The sequence below is a fragment of the Siphateles boraxobius genome, unplaced genomic scaffold (genome assembly GCF_051911475.1).
Source record: "Siphateles boraxobius isolate OS27281-9 unplaced genomic scaffold, OSU_SipBor_1 98, whole genome shotgun sequence".
Taxonomy (NCBI): Eukaryota; Metazoa; Chordata; class Actinopteri; order Cypriniformes; family Leuciscidae; genus Siphateles; species Siphateles boraxobius.
The window spans coordinates 67,501-86,695 of NW_027509228.1; the positions used below are offsets into that span (position 1 = coordinate 67,501).

The 19,195-nt window shown below is 37.0% G+C and overlaps 1 protein-coding gene across 3 annotated transcripts in view; it reads right to left on the reverse strand.

Moving 5' to 3' along the window:
- fli1 (Fli-1 proto-oncogene, ETS transcription factor) overlaps positions 1–19,195 on the reverse strand; it is a 33,622-nt gene that overhangs the window by 9,077 nt on the left and 5,350 nt on the right. For 2 of the 3 annotated variants that reach the window (XM_077225048.1, XM_077225047.1), the window contains exons 3-6: positions 13,154–13,365; positions 12,830–12,981; positions 11,568–11,771; positions 2,031–2,099 (exon numbers count right to left, since the gene is read on the reverse strand). In XM_077225048.1, coding sequence (XP_077081163.1) covers positions 2,031–2,099; positions 11,568–11,771; positions 12,830–12,981; positions 13,154–13,365 — 637 coding nt within the window. Of the gene's footprint in view, positions 1–2,030; positions 2,100–11,567; positions 11,772–12,829; positions 12,982–13,153; positions 13,366–17,239; positions 17,446–19,195 lie in introns of those variants that run through there. The other variant, XM_077225049.1, reaches the window with a different exon arrangement.

Sequence of the window (19,195 nt, forward strand, 5' to 3'; positions counted from 1 at the left end):
TATAATATGCTATTTATTACTCTAAGTGGAGGATTAATCAGTATTAATCTTTAACTACCCGTGTGAAATTGGCCTGAAATAAATGGCCAAAGATGAAAGGGTACGTGAAAATAAATCCAGCCCATAAGTCTTGCTATCAGAAGTTTAATCTTCTGCTGATAAATGACGACCTGTTAAATGGCCAATTTTTTGAGGAGTTTCTAGCATTTGTATGCCTTTGATTAGATCACTAGCTAAAGTAAATGAAAAAAAGTGATGGGTAAGTTTAAGGAAACACGTTGCTATCAGTATGTCCGTCGCAGCATTTGCACTTAATGCTCTGCTATGATTGACAGCTGTGAGAAGAGGTCAAAGGTCTTAGAGCCTTCTCAGCATTATCTTATCTTCAAGTTCACTGTACTAATGACCCTAATATGTGTCTGTTGGCTCAGAGTTCAGAACAGGTGGTCTGACTTCTGGCTTTTATCAGGTCCTCTGGTCTTGGCCAGATAGCACTACTCTCAGGAGCTCACGACTATCATTGTTATTGCAGTCTTGTGCTTTCTGAAGTGGGAATGGCCAAAGTGGTCCGTTCTCCAGAGAGACTGTCCAACATTGACTTAAATGGAAACCGATTTCCTTGATGAGTTTGAGAGGCTGATTTAATTTGGATGCGTATCTTGTGTTATCATTGGAAAGTACACAAGTAAATTACGTAAATGAGTCACAGCAATCGTTGTCTATCATCTCTCTGGTCATGTACGCATGAACCATCTAAAAACTTTGGGGGCATTTTTTTTTAAACTTAGCAGCTTAGCACATGAATATTAATCAATTGGTGTCATGTGTTTAATATTCAAGTGACCCATTAGTCCTAGCTGATTTGCTGAGATAATACATTATAAGGACTTTAGCTTATACTGCTGAAGATTCAACAGTGTGGATTCATTTTATATTATTTGTATTGATAATATAATATAATATAATATAATATAATATAATATAATATAATATAATATAATATAATATAATATAATATAATAAAATATAATATAATATAATATAAAACAATGAATTCAACTATTTGGATTTTGACGTCCCAGCAGAGAATTCAACAACAATCTACAAAAATCCAAAACCCAATGCTGCCCGAAAACATACCATTTCTGTTTCAAAAATACATTATTTAGCAACCCCTGGGTGGTTGACTGGTTTTATGTGTAGCTGTTAATGCAAATTGTAAAAATAATCCAAAATGGAACAAAATGCACACTAAAAAAAGCATGCACACCATACGTGAAAAAGAAGCAAAATAATAATAATACTTATAAAACATACAGTATCTATACATATATATATAAATATCCGACTCCCTGATTTTACATCAATACACTATGGCAGATTGTTTCTATGATCGCAAAAAGTCATTTTGGAGCAGATATTAATATTATAGTAGACTAAAACAATTTATTGCACTGTATTTATGATGTTTCAATGCTTTAAAATCAGTTTAGATCAAGTCCTCGTGCACAATACACCCCTAAATCACTGTTAATGTGGTACACGTGTCTTCCATTAACACAATTTGTAGACGTTTAAGTTCAGTTCTGCCGTATTGTCCACAGAGACACCTGTCTCTGCCCTTTCTCTGTCTGTGTCTCTCTCTCCTGCAGGTTTAGTCCAGTGTGGCACGTGGCTTTTGTCTTGCTAATGGTCTCTGTGCTCTGAGAGCTCTCGGCTGTCCATGTTCAGGTGGGAATTGAATGCTTGATGCTTTTTATTTGCGCCACACAAAGACAGCACCTGCTGGGCCCCGGAGCCCTGCTCTGATACACATCGAGAGAGGGGACGGGGCCAACAAAATACTCTGTAATGCCATTATTTTGATTTAATGTTAAGACTTCCTCATGTCATTTCCATATGCATTGCTTTTGTGCCTCAAAATTAGTACCAAGTGGATGGTACCATAAGGATTACCAGTGGAAATGGTATAATTGCAAATATATATGAAGAAGTAATGCAAATTATTGTTGACAATCAATGAAACATACCGTCTTTGGCAGCCAAGCGAGGAGACTGGTCGGCATGAGATGGTGTGTTGTATGATATTGATGAACTGCCTGCAACACACACAACAAAAATAGATTTTAGTATGATAAATATGTTAGAGTAATACATTCATTGAGGTTAAAAATCAGATATACTTACTTTCAATATAGATATAATTTAGAAAATTAGAAAGATATAGCTTTATATAATTAATATTATCTGTAATATGTTTACTATAATGTATATAATAGTATAATATATCAAATGTATTTTATATTATTATATAACACAATATAATAATATTATTAAACATCTATTATATTCTTAAAAAAATATATATTATTCTAATATAAACTATATATATCATATCATACAATTATATAATAAACACAATTTAATGATAACATAATTCCACTCTTAAATATAAAATTATTATTCAATTTAGTGAGGTTAAAATCGTCCAACAGAACAAAATCAAATGCAGTTACATTCTAAGAATATATATATATATATATATATATATATATATATATATATATATATATATATATATATATATATATATATATATATTATTAGAAAAAAAAATTATATTTAATGTCATGCTTTTGCATAACTTTTGCATTTGTAAAAATTGTACATATAAAGCTTAATATCTTAGTTTTGAGGTGTAAAAACATGTAATAACTATGTAATTACATTGTAACAAGTTATCTAATTGCATATTATATAAAAAGCCACTTAATCAAGCATCAGACATCTATCATTTATTCCCAACATTAGTTTCTCTTCACACAAGCTCCTCGGTTTTGTCATTACAATCCAAACACAATCTACACTTTGCACAGAGAGAGGCATTCATGTGCAGTCTGAGAGTGTTTCCAGTGAGCCGTCCCTGAAGCGCTCTCTTAATTTTAGCTGCTTTAACTCATAAATCAGCGCAAAGGAAAACAGAAGGAAAATTGCACTGGCAAAACATGAGTCTTTCTTCTACGGACGGAGGGCTGATGGCTCAAGCGGTGGGGTTTCAGCACATGCAAAAGGTGGGATTCATTATTTTTTCTGAATGAAGTAAAGGAGGGGGTGATATTTGTCGTCTTCCTTTGATCAGCTCAGAGAAGATAGTAGGGTGTTTTTATATACGTGCGAGTGTGTGTAAGTATGTTTTTACGGGGGGAGGAGAGCACATTGAAGACATATTTGAACCCCCAGGCCCCTGAACCCCCTGAGCGGTGCTGTTGGGGCCTCAGAACAGGCCAGGCTTTGTGTGGGGTACGATCCGCACATGGCAATCAAAGACTGCTGTTACTATACAAAAATAACCCCCGCACAAATCCATGAAAGAAAGAGAGAGAAACTTTTATAGGATAACCAGCGTGAAAAATAAAGACAAACGTTCTGGACTACAACATCTTTGTTTAGCAGCAGCTGAGTTTTACAAGCGCTGTTTTAGTGTTCAGTCTGTTGCAGTATCTATCCATCCATCCCAATTCACTTCTATCCATCTATCTATCTATCTATCTATCTATCTATCTATCTATCTATCTATCTATCTATCTATCTATCTATCTATCTATCTATCTATCCCAATTCACTTCTATCTATCTATCTATCTATCTATCTATCTATCTATCTATCTATCTATCTATCTATCTATCTATCTATCTATCTATCTATCTATCTATCTATCTATCTATCCATCCATCCCAATTCACTTCTATCTATCTATCTATCTATCTATCTATCTATCTATCTATCTATCTATCTATCTATCTATCTATCTATCTATCTATCTATCTATCTATCTATCTATCCATCCATCCCAATTCACTTCTATCTATCTATCTATCTATCTATCTATCTATCTATCTATCTATCTATCTATCTATCTATCTATCTATCTATCTATCTATCTATCTATCTATCTATCCCAATTCACTTCTATCTATCTATCTATCTATCTATCTATCTATCTATCTATCTATCTATCTATCTATCTATCTATCTATCTATCTATCTATCTATCTATCTATCTATCCCAATTCACTTCTATCTATCTATCTATCTATCTATCTATCTATCTATCTATCTATCTATCTATCTATCTATCTATCTATCTATCTATCTATCTATCTATCCCAATTCACTTCTATCTATCTATCTATCTATCTATCTATCTATCTATCTATCTATCTATCTATCTATCTATCTATCTATCTATCTATCTATCCCAATTCACTTCTATCTATCTATCTATCTATCTATCTATCTATCTATCTATCTATCTATCTATCTATCTATCTATCTATCTATCTATCTATCTATCTATCTATCCCAATTCACTTCTATCTATCTATCTATCTATCTATCTATCTATCTATCTATCTATCTATCTATCTATCTATCTATCTATCTATCTATCTATCTATCTATCTATCTATCTATCTATCCATCCATCCCAATTCACTTCTATCTATCTATCTATCTATCTATCTATCTATCTATCTATCTATCTATCTATCTATCTATCTATCTATCTATCTATCTATCTATCTATCTATCTATCTATCTATCTATCCCAATTCACTTCTATCTATCTATCTATCTATCTATCTATCTATCTATCTATCTATCTATCTATCTATCTATCTATCTATCTATCTATCTATCTATCTATCTATCTATCTATCCCAATTCACTTCTATCTATCTATCTATCTATCTATCTATCTATCTATCTATCTATCTATCTATCTATCTATCTATCTATCTATCTATCTATCTATCTATCTATCTATCTAATTATCTATCTATCTATCTATCTATCTATCTATCTATCTATCTATCTATCTATCTATCTATCTATCTATCTATCTATCCCAATTCACTTTACATCTTTTTTACATTCACATTGAATTGCAATTCGGTATCCTCTTTGCTACCTCAATTAAAATTTAAATCGAATTTATGAATTCAGTTCTGTTGCAGGTTTGGATCATTGAATTAGTGTTCATTACACAACTTGTAACATAGACCGCAAACTCATCAGCACAGAAAACAGAAGAACAGCCGATGTGAGACAACAACAGTGCTCAGGTTTAATCCCAGACTTTTGAGCTGCTTTAAAAGTTATGACTCAATCTTCCAGAAGATGTACAGTAGAAATGTAGATCCAGAGATGCACAAAACCCCACGACAGTATTCAGGAAGGTGCTGAAACATCCAACATAAGCGATAATCCACCACAAATGGAGGACAGATCAATAAAAGCTTGTGGGAAAGGGAGAGAGAGCTAGAGAGAAACACACAGAGAGAGAGAGATAGAGAGAGAGAGAGAGAGAGAGAGAGAGAGAGAGAGAGAGAGAGAGAGAGAGAGAGAGAGAGAGAGAGAGAGAGAGAGAGAGAGAATGGGCTGTTCATATGTTTATGGTCTGTGTAAACCATCAACGGTCTCTGAAATATTGCTGTAACCAGTCTGTCTCATAACTACAGCCAGACCTGCAGCAACTGTGTGTGTGTGTGTGTGTGTGTGTGTGTGTGTGTGTGTGTGTGTGTGTGTGTGTGTGTGTGTGTGTGTGTGTGTGTGTGTGTGTGTGTGTCTGTGTGTCTGAGAGAGAGAGAATCACAAATAAAATATTGAAAAAAATAGTGCAGTGTGCCAAGTACTTAATACAAGAAAAAAAGGTTTATAACATTTTCAACAAAACCATTAATTTCTAATCTATCCATCCATCCATCCATCCATCCGTCTGTAAACTTTTTTCTTAGAACTTAAAAAAAAACAATGACAAATTTAGCTTTTATAGTCAAAAATGTGTCATATGAATTTCTAATTTTTAGATATGCTTCTTTACATTCAAATTCTTCACAATTGCAATTCTGCAAGTTTGTTTTTTAAATTGCTTACAATTTCTGAAACTATGGCTCCTTTTCTCAATACACACAAAACCACAAAACAAACACACAACATGCAAAATATCACACATCTATTGCAAAAGTAAACACTTTATTCAAAACTATTTGAACTCTTCTGAAAATTGTTTTTTTGCATACACACAAACCATCCAATGATTAACCACATACACACCGAACTACACACGGAAGTGACAGGTGTAAAACACTTTTATCTTGAGTCTTTTGCTTCTTCAGTCTGCAACATGTATGTGCACAAATACATTTTACAGTTATTGAACTGAACAGAATCAATACTGAACTTACCTAAGCTGAATATTTACACTATTGGCTTGTTAGAGATGCTTTACAGCAGAATTTAAATATGTTATATTGAAACAGAATGTAATTTATAAAGCACTTTAGACATAAAGGTGACTTGACTTGGCATCCATATTCAGTATACTGTATATTTACAAAATAAACAGAAATGCAAGGGTAAAAATGCAAGGGCAAGTTTCTCAAAACATTGAGTTTTGATTTGTAAGTGATACATTTATGTATTCGTGTTTTCACACCGTTTGGTGTAGAGAAATGATAGTGGCATTTAAATGGCTGTGTTTTCTAAATGAAACACAAGAGCTGTTAGTTTTGAATGACATGTCTAATGTAGAGAACTCTTTAGCATATTTAGCAAAAAGTTTGTTTTACAATTGCAAACTGAGTATAAAGCAGATATGCTTTCAATTTTGCATATATGAGTAAGTGGACCTCAAGTACCACTTTTAGTGTGTAAGCAATAAAAAAAAACCTGTAATAAAATGTAGGAATTAAAATAGAATTTGAATTAATTCAGTTCTAAATGGCAAACAAGCCTGTGATTAATATCATGTTAACTGTGGAAGTTTTCATGATATTAAAAATCTAAAAGATAGTGCTAAACTACCACTATTTCAGCTTTATAATGAGATGATTAGGCTTCTTTCTGTAATACAACTACCAGAAAGTTACCCTTTTTTATTTTAATTAAACAAAATAAACTGAATTCAGTAACTGAAAACACATTCGTCACAGACGAGCTGCAAGTGATTCAACAAGAGCATCAAATCTTTGTGACCATAAGTGTGTATTTCTGTGCATATATTGCTTACTCCTGGAAGCGTTCTAACACACACACACACACACGCACGCACACACACACACACACACACACACACACACACACACACACACACACACACACACACACACACACACACACACACACACACACACACACACACACACACACATACACACACACACACACACACACACACACCTTTCAGTGTAAGTTGAGCTAAAGGCAGCAGTTCAGCACCGCTCCCCTCCTGCAATGAAATTCCAACAAATTCTCAAATTGCATCCAAATTGAAAGCACATTGGTGAGGGGGCGGCAATCGCTAATAAAATCTGAATAACTGACCAACTGCGACGTCAAAACAAAACCTCCTACAGATATAATCACCATTGATTTCAGCATCACCAAACACAGCACCCGAACATATTCACCAGCTCTGCGTCTTCGGCTAGTTATGATGCGTGTGTGTGTGTGTGTGTGTGTTGTATGAGTCAGCGTTTGCCTGCAGTTTGACTAGAGGCGGTGCCCGTCCCTGCCCTGCTCCGCTGTGTATAGACTTAATAACACACAGGAATGTTAATCAGACTCACCACAGCATCTACATATGTGTATGAAACGATTGCACTGCGGACTGTCACATTCGCGGACAGCGGGGACCGGAAACACACAGCAGGCCGAGGGAAGCAGGGTGTGTGTGCGTGTGTGTGAGCAGAACCAGAGGGCTTTATTGTGGAGGGCTGTGATTGTGTTTGTTTGTGTTAAAAGAGGGAAATTATCATCTTTGGTTTCTAACCCTGAGCCCCGGGACTCAAAAGAAAGTTAAACATATGGTCCTACATACATGTACACACATTCCCACATGTAAACTTCGTAACACATGGTACTCTTAAAGGGATAGTTCACCAAAAAATGTACATTCTGTCATCATTTACTCTCTGACCTGTATATATTTTGAAGAATGTTTCAACTCTTAATGGTAAAAGACAGTAAAAATGATTTTTGTTAATTGGTGAACAGTAAGTTGCCTTACTCGGTGACACCTGTAATATAAACAATGAGACTTACTGTTAAATTAACAGTTTTTGGAAGTGAAAAATAACAAGTCATCTTATAATTTACAATGAACAAAAACACAAATTGACATACATGTTCTGTGTATTTTTACAGTAAGGGTCAGCCACATCTTCCTTTGTATTATTTACCATGACTATCAGATTATGTGAGTTTTTATTGTTCTTCTCTGGAACATAAATGGAATATTTTTGAGGGGATCCTATTTTTTTTATTTTTTTTTATTTTTTTTTTATACAGAAGTCAATGGGCTCCAATAGGTTGCTTTGGACCTTTTTGTTGTGGACCACTGACAACAATTGTATTTTAAAATATCTCCTTTTGTGTTACAAAAAAAAAAAAAAAAAGGTTTGGAATGAAATGAGGATGAGTAAATGATGACAGAATTTTAAATTTGGGCGATGAACTAACCGTTATAAAGTCACAAACAGGTAAAAGGAACTCAAATATATTTTGGCGAGAGCGAGTAGCCCAGATGGGACAAGACCATCTCTCTTATTATTATTTGATTTTCACTCGGGACGCCTTCCAAGGCAATACAAATGGTGGAGTGCAGGATTACGAACTTTTTCTTCTGTTTCCAAAACACACAGGCTAAATCAAAGAAAGAGCAGAAGGCAGATCCACAATGCCCGGCGCGTAAGCTCTGGCTCAGTCCCGAGGCAATCGTCCCTAATGAAAACTCAAAAACCCAGTTCTCTCTCTCAAAAAAAACACCTGACAGCTCGCAGACAGGCCGGGCTCTGCCCTACAACTCACAATGGCTCTCTGTTAAACTCTGAGTCTGTATGCAGGCCCACAGCCTGGCCACCAGCACAAAACCGTTGACACCCACGGAATAAAGTTCCCATTACCTCACAGCAGAATCCATCACTGTTTTTTAAGGAGGACCGTTTTTAAGCACTCAGCCCTGTTGGGACTCCACCCACCTCAGAGGCGAGCTGCTGTCATAATGTTTGGACGGGCCAGCTGCTCTCTAACTGCATCTAAACGCGACCCTTCAGAGAACGCGTAGCTTCTGTTTACCGATGCAGTTCTCGTGCAAACAAAGCGACGATCCACGCACAGATGCGGCGTATCCTCCCGACATCTCGCTTATAGATCGCAATGAAGTATTCAAGTGGATGAGTGGATTTAGTTTTCGCCAAAGCCATGGGATTCTTGCCAAAAAAACGAAGGGAAATAACATAAGAAATCCCTTGGAAGAGAAATGGGGCAAGATGCCTCTGTTGTAAATTAGGGATAAACTTTCCCGTGCAACAGTGTGCATGCATGGGCCTCGTCTCCTGAGGCCATGCACCTGGGCTTCATCTCTCGAAGTCTGAGGCCCAAAGCACTCAGGGGGAGATGCTCGGGATGGGATGCTTGCTGAAATTCATAATCATTGCGAATCTGCCAAACCAAATGCGTCCAGTAAAAGTCAAGCAGGTGGAGCGAGACAGGAGCTCTCCCCACTAAAACGCTCATGTGGAATTAAAGCGAGTGTAATGTGCAAACTATCTTATAAAATATTGTTGTTAACTTGATTTCGGTGTGGTTCGAGTGACTGTGCCACGGCGTGGCAAAAACAATGACAGCAACCATGTGGAATAAACTAGACCACTTTGGCTCCATCTCTTGCATGGATAGACATGCATTAAACAGTTGCAATTACTTCCAAACTTTTTACTGTTGTGGTACAATTAATACAAGCTTTTCAAACTAGTTTGGAACAATTTATTGGTCAGTTGCTTGGCACTTCATAAATAGTGATAAACAAAAAATAAACACTGCTCTAAGAAGGCTTTGGAGTGATGCTCAATTAAATTGCAATTAAGCTGGTTTTGTTTTCAAGTCATTAATGCAATCTGTCATCAAAGATAGTCAGACCATTTCAACTAGTGTGAGATTAGTTATTTATCTGTGTCTTATAATACACTACATAAAAAATGTATAAAAGCTGTCACTGGGGCAGTATTCTTTCAAAAGGTACAGTTTCGTTCCTTGTTTACCCATAAAGGGTGCATATTAGTACCTTAAAGGTACATGTTAGGGGCACTGGAGGAACATTTTCATAGTTCCTAAAACTACTGGCGGAAGTACCTGCTTTTTTGGGACGCAGGAACTCGGAACGATATTAGGAACACCTTTTTTAGGAAGTGTTTGATGATTGGCCCAAACGCATGCGCAACCACCATTTTTAAAAAGCAGTGTAAAGACAGTTTATAGCCTACGGAATACATATACTCGACACACATGGGTAACAGCGATAGATGGGCCGATGTCGAAGTCCAGGCACTTCTCAACCTTTACCCTACGGAGTAAATGCAACGCAACTGTAAAGGGACCAAGTGAAACATGATTGTGTATTTCTGCTCAGCTAGCGCCATCGGTCATCAACCACACGGCAAACGCTATAATACTTTGTCCGTATACCATTTACTTTCTTTGTTTAACAGTTCTATCCAATAGCATATTAGATAGGACTGTTAAAAATATCGTAAACTAATGAAGACTGAGAAGGGGAGCCTTGTGTGCTTTGGCAATCTCAGCGACAAAAATAAAAGTCCCGCACAACAACCAGGGCTGTGTTTTCCAAAAGCATTGTGAGCCTAAGTTGATAGTAGAGACCATAAGTGGAGATTTACCCTTCGCTAAGCCATGCCCGAAAACCGCCACTGGTCAATTGTGTCTTAGCAACCGTAACTAGGCGTGGGAGGTCAATGACCTTTTGTGTCTTGCCCTCCTTGTGCAAGATGTCAATGGTCGTCTTTTGAACAGCTGTCAAGTCAGCAGTCTTCCACATGATTGTGTAGCCTACCTTTTCACAATATTCAAATTTTCTAAGATACTGATTTTGGGGTTTTCATCAGTTATAATCATCAAAATTAAAAAGAATGAACACTTGAAATATATCAGTTTGTGTGTAATGAATGAATATAATATCCAAATTTCACTTTTTGAATGGAATTACTGAAATAAATCAACTTTTTGATGATATTCTAATTATATGATCAGCACCTGTAATAGACGTGCCAGGCGCCAAAGCTTGTCAGGCGTAGCAACAGTAACTAGGGAGGGCGGGGCTTAGCGAAGGGTCAATTGTTCTACGATCAACTTAGGCTCATGATACTTTGTCACTTCAGAGTTCCTACTGTCAGTGTGAGCGCAACCAGGAAAATGGCATTAGGGGAAAATGTAGTTCTCGGGCGAACGCCCTAGTGGTTATTTCCCATAACCAGTGCAAAATCCCACCTAAAGTGTACATATTAGTACCTTTTGAAATGGTACAACCACTTTTTTTTTTCCTGACAGAAATATTATAATATTTTGGTTGAGATATGTTGCAATGTATATTGACATCATAAAGCAAGCCATATAATAAAACAAGTTAACACATTTGTAGGCACAAGTGCAGCAAAAGTGAAAGACCCAAACTAGCCGATCTCGATCGAGTACAATAAATCGGGTGGACTTACTTTCCCTGAGGTAATTGAGATGTGAGAGCAGGACCTCTGTGTTATAAACGCTGGTAAGTCTCAGGAAGTCCTCTTTGCTCATCTTGCAAAGCTCTTTTCCATCTGTGTTGTGGAACATGGCTGTGTCGATCTCCTGAAGACCATACTCTTTAATGGCCCAGTCTAACCATTGCCGCACATGGTCTGGAGACCAGAGAGAAGGGTCTGAAATGGCACGCACAAAATAAAGCCACAAATTAGCTGGCGACTCAAGGTTTAGATATATCTTACAAGCAGCTTTCACTGGTTTAAGTGTGAAAAGACAGTAACTGTTTTAAAGTGTTTACTAAAGAAGTCTTGTTGTGCATAAACATTTTCAGATAAACTAAGTAATAATTTCTGCAACATTAGTGGCACCAAACAGAAATGCAAAAGTTCTCCAAACATCCAAAAGGTCATGTATCATCTTATTTTCTCCAGATATAACAATCATTAGTATTATGAGGAAAATCAATCAGAATCTCAAGAAAACAAGAACATAATAATAATAATAATAATAATAATAATAATGCATGGCCACTGCTGGCTTCCTTATGTTTGGAAACATAATTTCAGTTTGGTGCAGCTTACACACCTTTAATAGAACTGAACATTTGATATGAAACTATTTTATTTTTAATACATTTTTGGTATTAATGTTGTACCATTGATGTAGCATTCAATATGTTGTGTATTTATGTTGACTGGGGGTGTAACAATATATCATGTCACAATATATTGCAATACAAAAATTGCAACATATCATGGATAGAGACAATATGTATTGTGTATAGTTCACTCACAATAAAAATTACTGTGTGAGGATATATATTTTTTATATAATGTATAATAATGCAATGGGGGAATATTTGTGGCTCCTGATAATGACTTATGGCTTATGCTACCAGTAAAAAGTGGCCTACATTATTATAAATATATGTAGTCAGTGACAGAGTGCAATTATATTCGTCTAAAATAATTCTGTATTTTCAGCTTCAGAATCATGAATATTTTTATTCTGGTGTCACTATTGTCCTGTGCATTGGTTTTCCAGCACCAAGTCCAAACCTATTTATTTACACCCACAATGCATTATCAAATGTAGCATTTTAATCAATAGTACATGTTTTGTTAAGTCTTGGAGTATCGCAATAATATCATATCGTGAGTTCAGTATCATGATATGTATCGAATCGTGACATGAAGGTATCGTTACACCCCTAATGTTGACGAACAATGAATACCTGCTGGGACGATAACTCTCCTCTCATTGGTTGTCATGTTTGGAGGCGGAGCACACTTCTCATCCATGTAGCCAGTATAGTTCATCTGAGATGTGTCGGTCCCACCCACCATTTTATTGCATTTACCCACACTACAGTCCACCGGGGACTCTCTGCCAGGGAGAGAGAGAGAGAGAGAGAGAGAGAGAGAGAGAGAGAGAGAGAGAGAGAGAGAGAGAGAGAGAGAGAGAGAGAGAGAGAGAGAGAGAGAGAGAGAGATTGCTTACTAATGCTTATCTCAGACAGAACAACTCTCACAAACACAGAATAATGGTCTTTAGGTACCTGGATCCATTGATGTGGTCATATTCTCGTTTGACATTAACTCGCACGGGCTGGCTGATCCACTCCTGCTGAGGAGGAATAGGGTTGATCTTGTGTGTCTGAGCGTAGTCCTGTGTGCCGGACGCAGTCATGTCCGTCTTGGGTAAAGGAGCAGCAGAAGCGTATGGAGGCTCAAACAGAGACTGGTCTTCACTCACCACTGACAGCGCCTCCTGGAGGATTGTAGAGCCAAAGCTTAATCTGTTTCTCATTAAAGCACATGACAAATGACTTTCAGTTCATTGTGTGTAATCAAGCAACACAAATTTTTAAATTGTTTCTTGCTGAAGGGCATTAGAACCACAGATGCTGTTTGCAAATGAAGCAGTGGAATTGATTGCTTTCAAATATCTAATATGTGAAGTCAACATGAAACACATTTGCACTTTGTTTGACATAAATGTGAAACGGGATATTCAATACAAAAAAAAATAATTTGTAAAAAAGAACCACTGGGCATTGATGGGATTGTGAAGAGTAGGAATTACATACCAGAGTGAAGTCAGGTGTTTTAAGGGGAGGAGTTAAAAAAAAGAGGGATTTGTGATTCATGTTTCAGAGATGGAGAAATTTATTGTGTTTCAATAAATATTTTATTCTTGGAATAATGTGCACCAATGAATTGCGGACACTAAAATCAGGAATTCGCATTGGAAAAGTAAACAAGGTCGCATATTTTGATTTCATGTTGACTTTTATGTATAATGGGCACAGAAACAAAATAACAACAATAACAATAATAAATATTAATAAAATTCAGCCATTTAGTTATCAGACAACAGAGTTATCATTAAAACAAACAAAAAACACACAACCGTAAAACTTAACATTGACTTTTAAACCTTTCGTTTTCGAGAAGAGTTTTAAAATGTGACTTTCAATAAGCAAAAGATTTCTTGTTCATGACTCATATGTGAGAGACGGAACAGAGGCAAGGTCACTTCTAGATTTGCTCTCGTTGCAGGCGCTCAGCTGGGGTGATGTAGTTTTATTAAAGAAAACAAACGCGGCAGACAGGCTCCTCTGGAGAGATCCGCGTCTACACGTGCATGTGATCGTCTCCATTCACCGTTCACTCAAAGCTTTCTTTCAGTTTTATGAAGAGATTTCCCTCTGTTATTTCAGTTACAAACACCTGTAAAACTCTTAACTTTCACTGAACTTTACACTCAACATTAAAATAAAAACATTTAGGCTAAAAGACTCTGAAATATGCACATGACTGTAGACTTTGAGGGTGATTTTGGAGATTAAGGCTTTGATACTGTTCGATAACAAAAGAACGCTTCCTCTTTGGTATTTTTTAATCGAAACATACATTCCATAAAGCATTCAAATGCATGCATTTCACAATTAACCCTGCAGTCTCTGGCTAAGGGGATCTTGGGACACTCTATCAGCAGTTATTCATTTTCCCTCTTTGGTTTTTTCGAACTTTGCTGACAGTCGTCATCAATTTGATCAGTGTCCCGCGGACAGTATCGGGGCGACCCACAGCAGCAGGCCGGTGGCATGATAAGTATGGCAGGGTTAAGGAATGCCTTCATGCTGCCAGATAAGGCCAGAGCTGCTATTATGACTGTTACACGTTACTTACACGCAGACATATCAGCCTCCACCATATAATTCATGATTGGCAGTCAGTCTTTCCCAAGATTACAGAGGGCTGTAAAAATAGGAAAATCTAATTCCACACTCAGGCTCGTACATATTGTACACAGGCCTGTCAAAAGGCGAAATCCCTACATCTCTGTGAAATAGAGTGCTAAGCAATGGTCAGCGCACAAGTGCAAGCTTCTACTTACAATGAGGTTAAAATACTCACAGAGGTGCCAATTTCCTTGAGCTATAAATTGGCCGTGTCTGTATGTCTTGCTAAAACCATCCAGAACCACAGGGTTACACTGGTTCGGTGTTGTAGATTTCCAGTGAGCCATATTAGAAATTCCATACCGTATATTAAAAATGATCTCTAGAAAAAGCTATTTTGATCATTTGCATGTGAGAAACTTAATAGCCACAATCATCATTGCTCGTCCCACATAAGATGCGTCATTAGGTCGGGATGTACGGACACATTAAAAGCACAGTGCTATTTTATACAGAGGCCATTCCTGTCTTTTGTTTAAGGAGGAAAAGGAAACCTGACAGGAAACCAGATTGTGTGGAACAGGAAATACCCGTGGATTGAGACAACCTCCTCATTGTCGACTAAAGTGAACAGTTAAAAATCAATCATGAGAGCTATCGGAGTCAAATTACAAAAGAATAACACATGCTACAAAAGATGCAATTATCAAAACGAATAATTGATGACTACATTCTAAGATAATTACGGGTCACACATTATATTAGTTGTATTTTATACACTATATACTTCATTTAAAGTCGAAAGGTTTAGTGTTATGGTTAATGTCATTGCAGGACTTCAATTAAATATGTTGTATATATTGTCCATACAATGATTTGACACTGAAGACTGGAGTATGTCTAATGAAAATTCAGCTCTGCATCAGAGAAATAAATTATATTTTAAAGTATTTAAGAAAAAACATTATTTTAAATCAATAATATTTCACAATATTACTGTTTTTCTGTATTTTTGATCTTGATGAGCATGAGAGACTTCTTCAAAAACATTAAACATAGTAATGTTTCCAAGCTTTTGACCATCAGTTCATCAGAATATTATCAGTATGTTAATTAAACTGAGTTATGATTATGATTTATTCAAAATAAGCTTATTTCCAAAGATAAGTAGCTACAATTGTAAAGTACATAGAAATTAGGTAAAAGTTGGAATTGTTATAATAATAATAATAATAGTAATAATATGCTATATTAACAAGTAATGACAACAATTATCATACAATAACATGCACTTCTTTTCTCAATGCTGACCATTTCCAACAATAATTGTATGCCCTTTGAACTATAAGGCTGCATTAACATCATCATCCTCCGTCACCCCACTGCAATCGAAACAGTCTATTTAACATGATACAATCTAAAACAAGCATAATGTGTACGGCCCCAAACATATACCACACCCAAAACCACTTATATGACCGCAAAAAGAGGAGTGTTTGAATTTGCAGCCCTCCCCTCCAGACAAGAGTCAACAATTAATCAGTGATCATTACCTTATTTGATGTGCATAACATTTTAATTCAAATATTGATAGTTGTTTTTAATCAGAGATTGCATATAGGGATTTTCCATTTAAAAAATATATACATATAAAAGTCCATGCTAGATTACTCTAAATATCGAAGTGCATTGAGCAGCGGCGTGGACCACACGTAATTTATTATTCTATGCAGAGCTTAGATTTTTTTTTTTTTTTTTTTTTTTGTGGACTGTAGTCTTTGTGTAAACACAACCCATTCAAGAGCACATTATAGCAATTATTATAAGTTATCAGAAGAAGGGAAAGAACGTGGAGTAATATTTTACTGTGGGTGGGCTCGGCTTTTGAACTATATGAATGGTTGGAAAACCTCGGCACGGTGCCACTCCAATTGCGCAGCCACATCTCCAGCCTAAAGCTTTATGATTTATATAAACCACTGCACTGCATTCACACACACACACGCGCGCGCGCGCGCGCGCCACGATACACTACTGAAAACTCAAAGCAGCCTCGTCGAGCACCGGACACTCGCTATTCTAATCTCTAAAACGAAACATAGGCTACGATTTTTCTTTTCTTTTTTTTTTTTGACGAAACATCTTTACTCCATCACAAACAGCCCAAGAGTTTTTACGAGCGTCCAAGAGTGCGCGTCGAGTCCGTCTGAACGCTCGTATCCTCCGCTACAGTTTTCAACTTTCAACAAAGTTTCGACGAAAAGGAAAAGGAAACTTGTAGAGAGAGAGAGAGAGAGAGAGAGAGAGAGAGAGAGAGAGAGAGAGAGAGAGAGAGAGAGAGAGAGAGAGAGAGAGAGAGAGAGAAGGAAAAGCGCAACTCGGAGCGGCTGAAAAGTCCCAGACTACAAGCTCTCAAACTCTGTCCATCTCAGAAAGATCCCTCTCCTCCGCTCTTACCTTAATAGTTCCGTCCATTTTGCGCAATTTTCAGTGGAGCCCGACAATATTCCAAACATGACACGCGTCTGAATTAATTCCAGCCCCGATATGTGGCGGAGAGAAAGAGACAGTTTCGCCGGATGGTTTTTTTCCTCTAATTTTGGGAAGTGAAGTCACTGCGCTTGAGAAGGAAGCCGTGCGTGTGTGTGTGCGTGTGTGTGTGTGTGTGTGTCACTGGCCCTGCCTTCATTACGGCACCCAAAGCAGGATATTTGTCCCGAGAAGATAAGACACCAAAACAATAGTGTTTTTTTTTTCCTTTGTAAATGTTTTTGCCTGGAAATATTTACAGAATGCCTGCCAGCCTTTTACATTTGTTTCGCTTTTTCCAACATTAAAATAGACATAGATTTGGTAGAAACGCTGTATGTTAAACATAATAATCAATAATAAAACTCTTAAAAAACAAAAGACAATGACTTAGCTGATAGAAAAAAAAATATTATAATACAAATTATAACTTTATAAATCGTTTGACCATTAATGCAGATGGTTATTGTCACACAGGTTTGTTGAAATCAAATGCATAACGGGATAATATTATGTTCGGTATTCCGCTATAAACGAAAACGCGTTGGATGTACCCATGTGAAGTGAAGAATGTGACGAGTCTGTCCGAACTTCTTTCGCTGCTAATATGGGTTTCCATTAATAAAAGCGAAGCCCGCATGCAGAGTCGAGTCTGTCTGCTCCACACGTGTGCGCGCTTCTGAATGCACACGCATAGCATTTCTCCTGAAACACTGGCGGTATATGGATCATATAGAGGCTGATACCTCTCGCGTGCTTGCTGTTCAACATTTCTCCAAATCAATAGCACATGGCCTCACTTTTTTTCTCATGTCTTCATGTGCAATGAGGGGAACAGTCTCTATTCTACACAATATTTATACAGTAAATATTTACTTTCGTTCTGGAAAAAGATTGGAATACACATTATTTATCACGATTTAAACCGATTTTTGTCAAAAATTATATTTTAATAAATATTACACTCTTCAAAAATGCTGGGTTGTTTCAACCCATGTAGGTGTATATGGACAACACCCAAAGGTTGGGTTTTATATTTAAATTAATTAAATAAATAAACCGTTGGGTTTACCAGATTAAAACATTTAAACCAACCTTTGGGTTTAAAAATGTAAAACGTTTAAAACAGCCGTTGGGCTAAACATTTTTTAAAAGTTTAAACTAACCTTTGGGTTCTGAAATTTTACAAATTTTAAACCAACCGTTGGGTTTAAAAAAAAGAAGTTTAAACCAACAGTTGGGTTAAAAAAAAGTAAACGAACTGTTGGGGCTGTCCATATGTGAACCAAACATGTTAAAACAACCCAGCGGAGTTTGTGTGTGTGTGTGTGTGCGTGAGTATTTACCATTCTCTCTAAATGCGAGTGAATCTCCACCCCTACGAATTTTTTAACGGCTGTATTACCGAGCACACTCTAGACGCGCAGCCAGACCCCCGGATCCTGAGACCCCCTGACCGGGAGGGCCAAGCCTCGGGGAGCGAGACTGAGTCTGCGCCGGCTGACTTGCACTGTTTGCGACATGGGGGTCTGGGACGGAGGGGGGGGGGGGAAGCCCCCTCGAGAGCTCCACATCTGGATCCTGCTAGGGGTCAAGGCTTCTCCTGCCTGAGGCCTGTGCAGTAATTAACGGAGACACCTTGTTTAACCATTTCGAGTCTGTGCCTCTCTCGTGCACAAAACAACCCTGATTTCTCTTTTATTCAAATAAACGGTGTTGGCATATATTTATCAATTTCTGTGTTCTGCATTCTTGATAGAATGGGGGATATAAGACAAGTAGAGGTATCTGACAATTCAGAAGGAGAGAAATTGGGTTTTAGTCGGAACTAACCTTACATTAGACTACTTATGTTTGAGTAATGCAGATTTGGATCATCATATC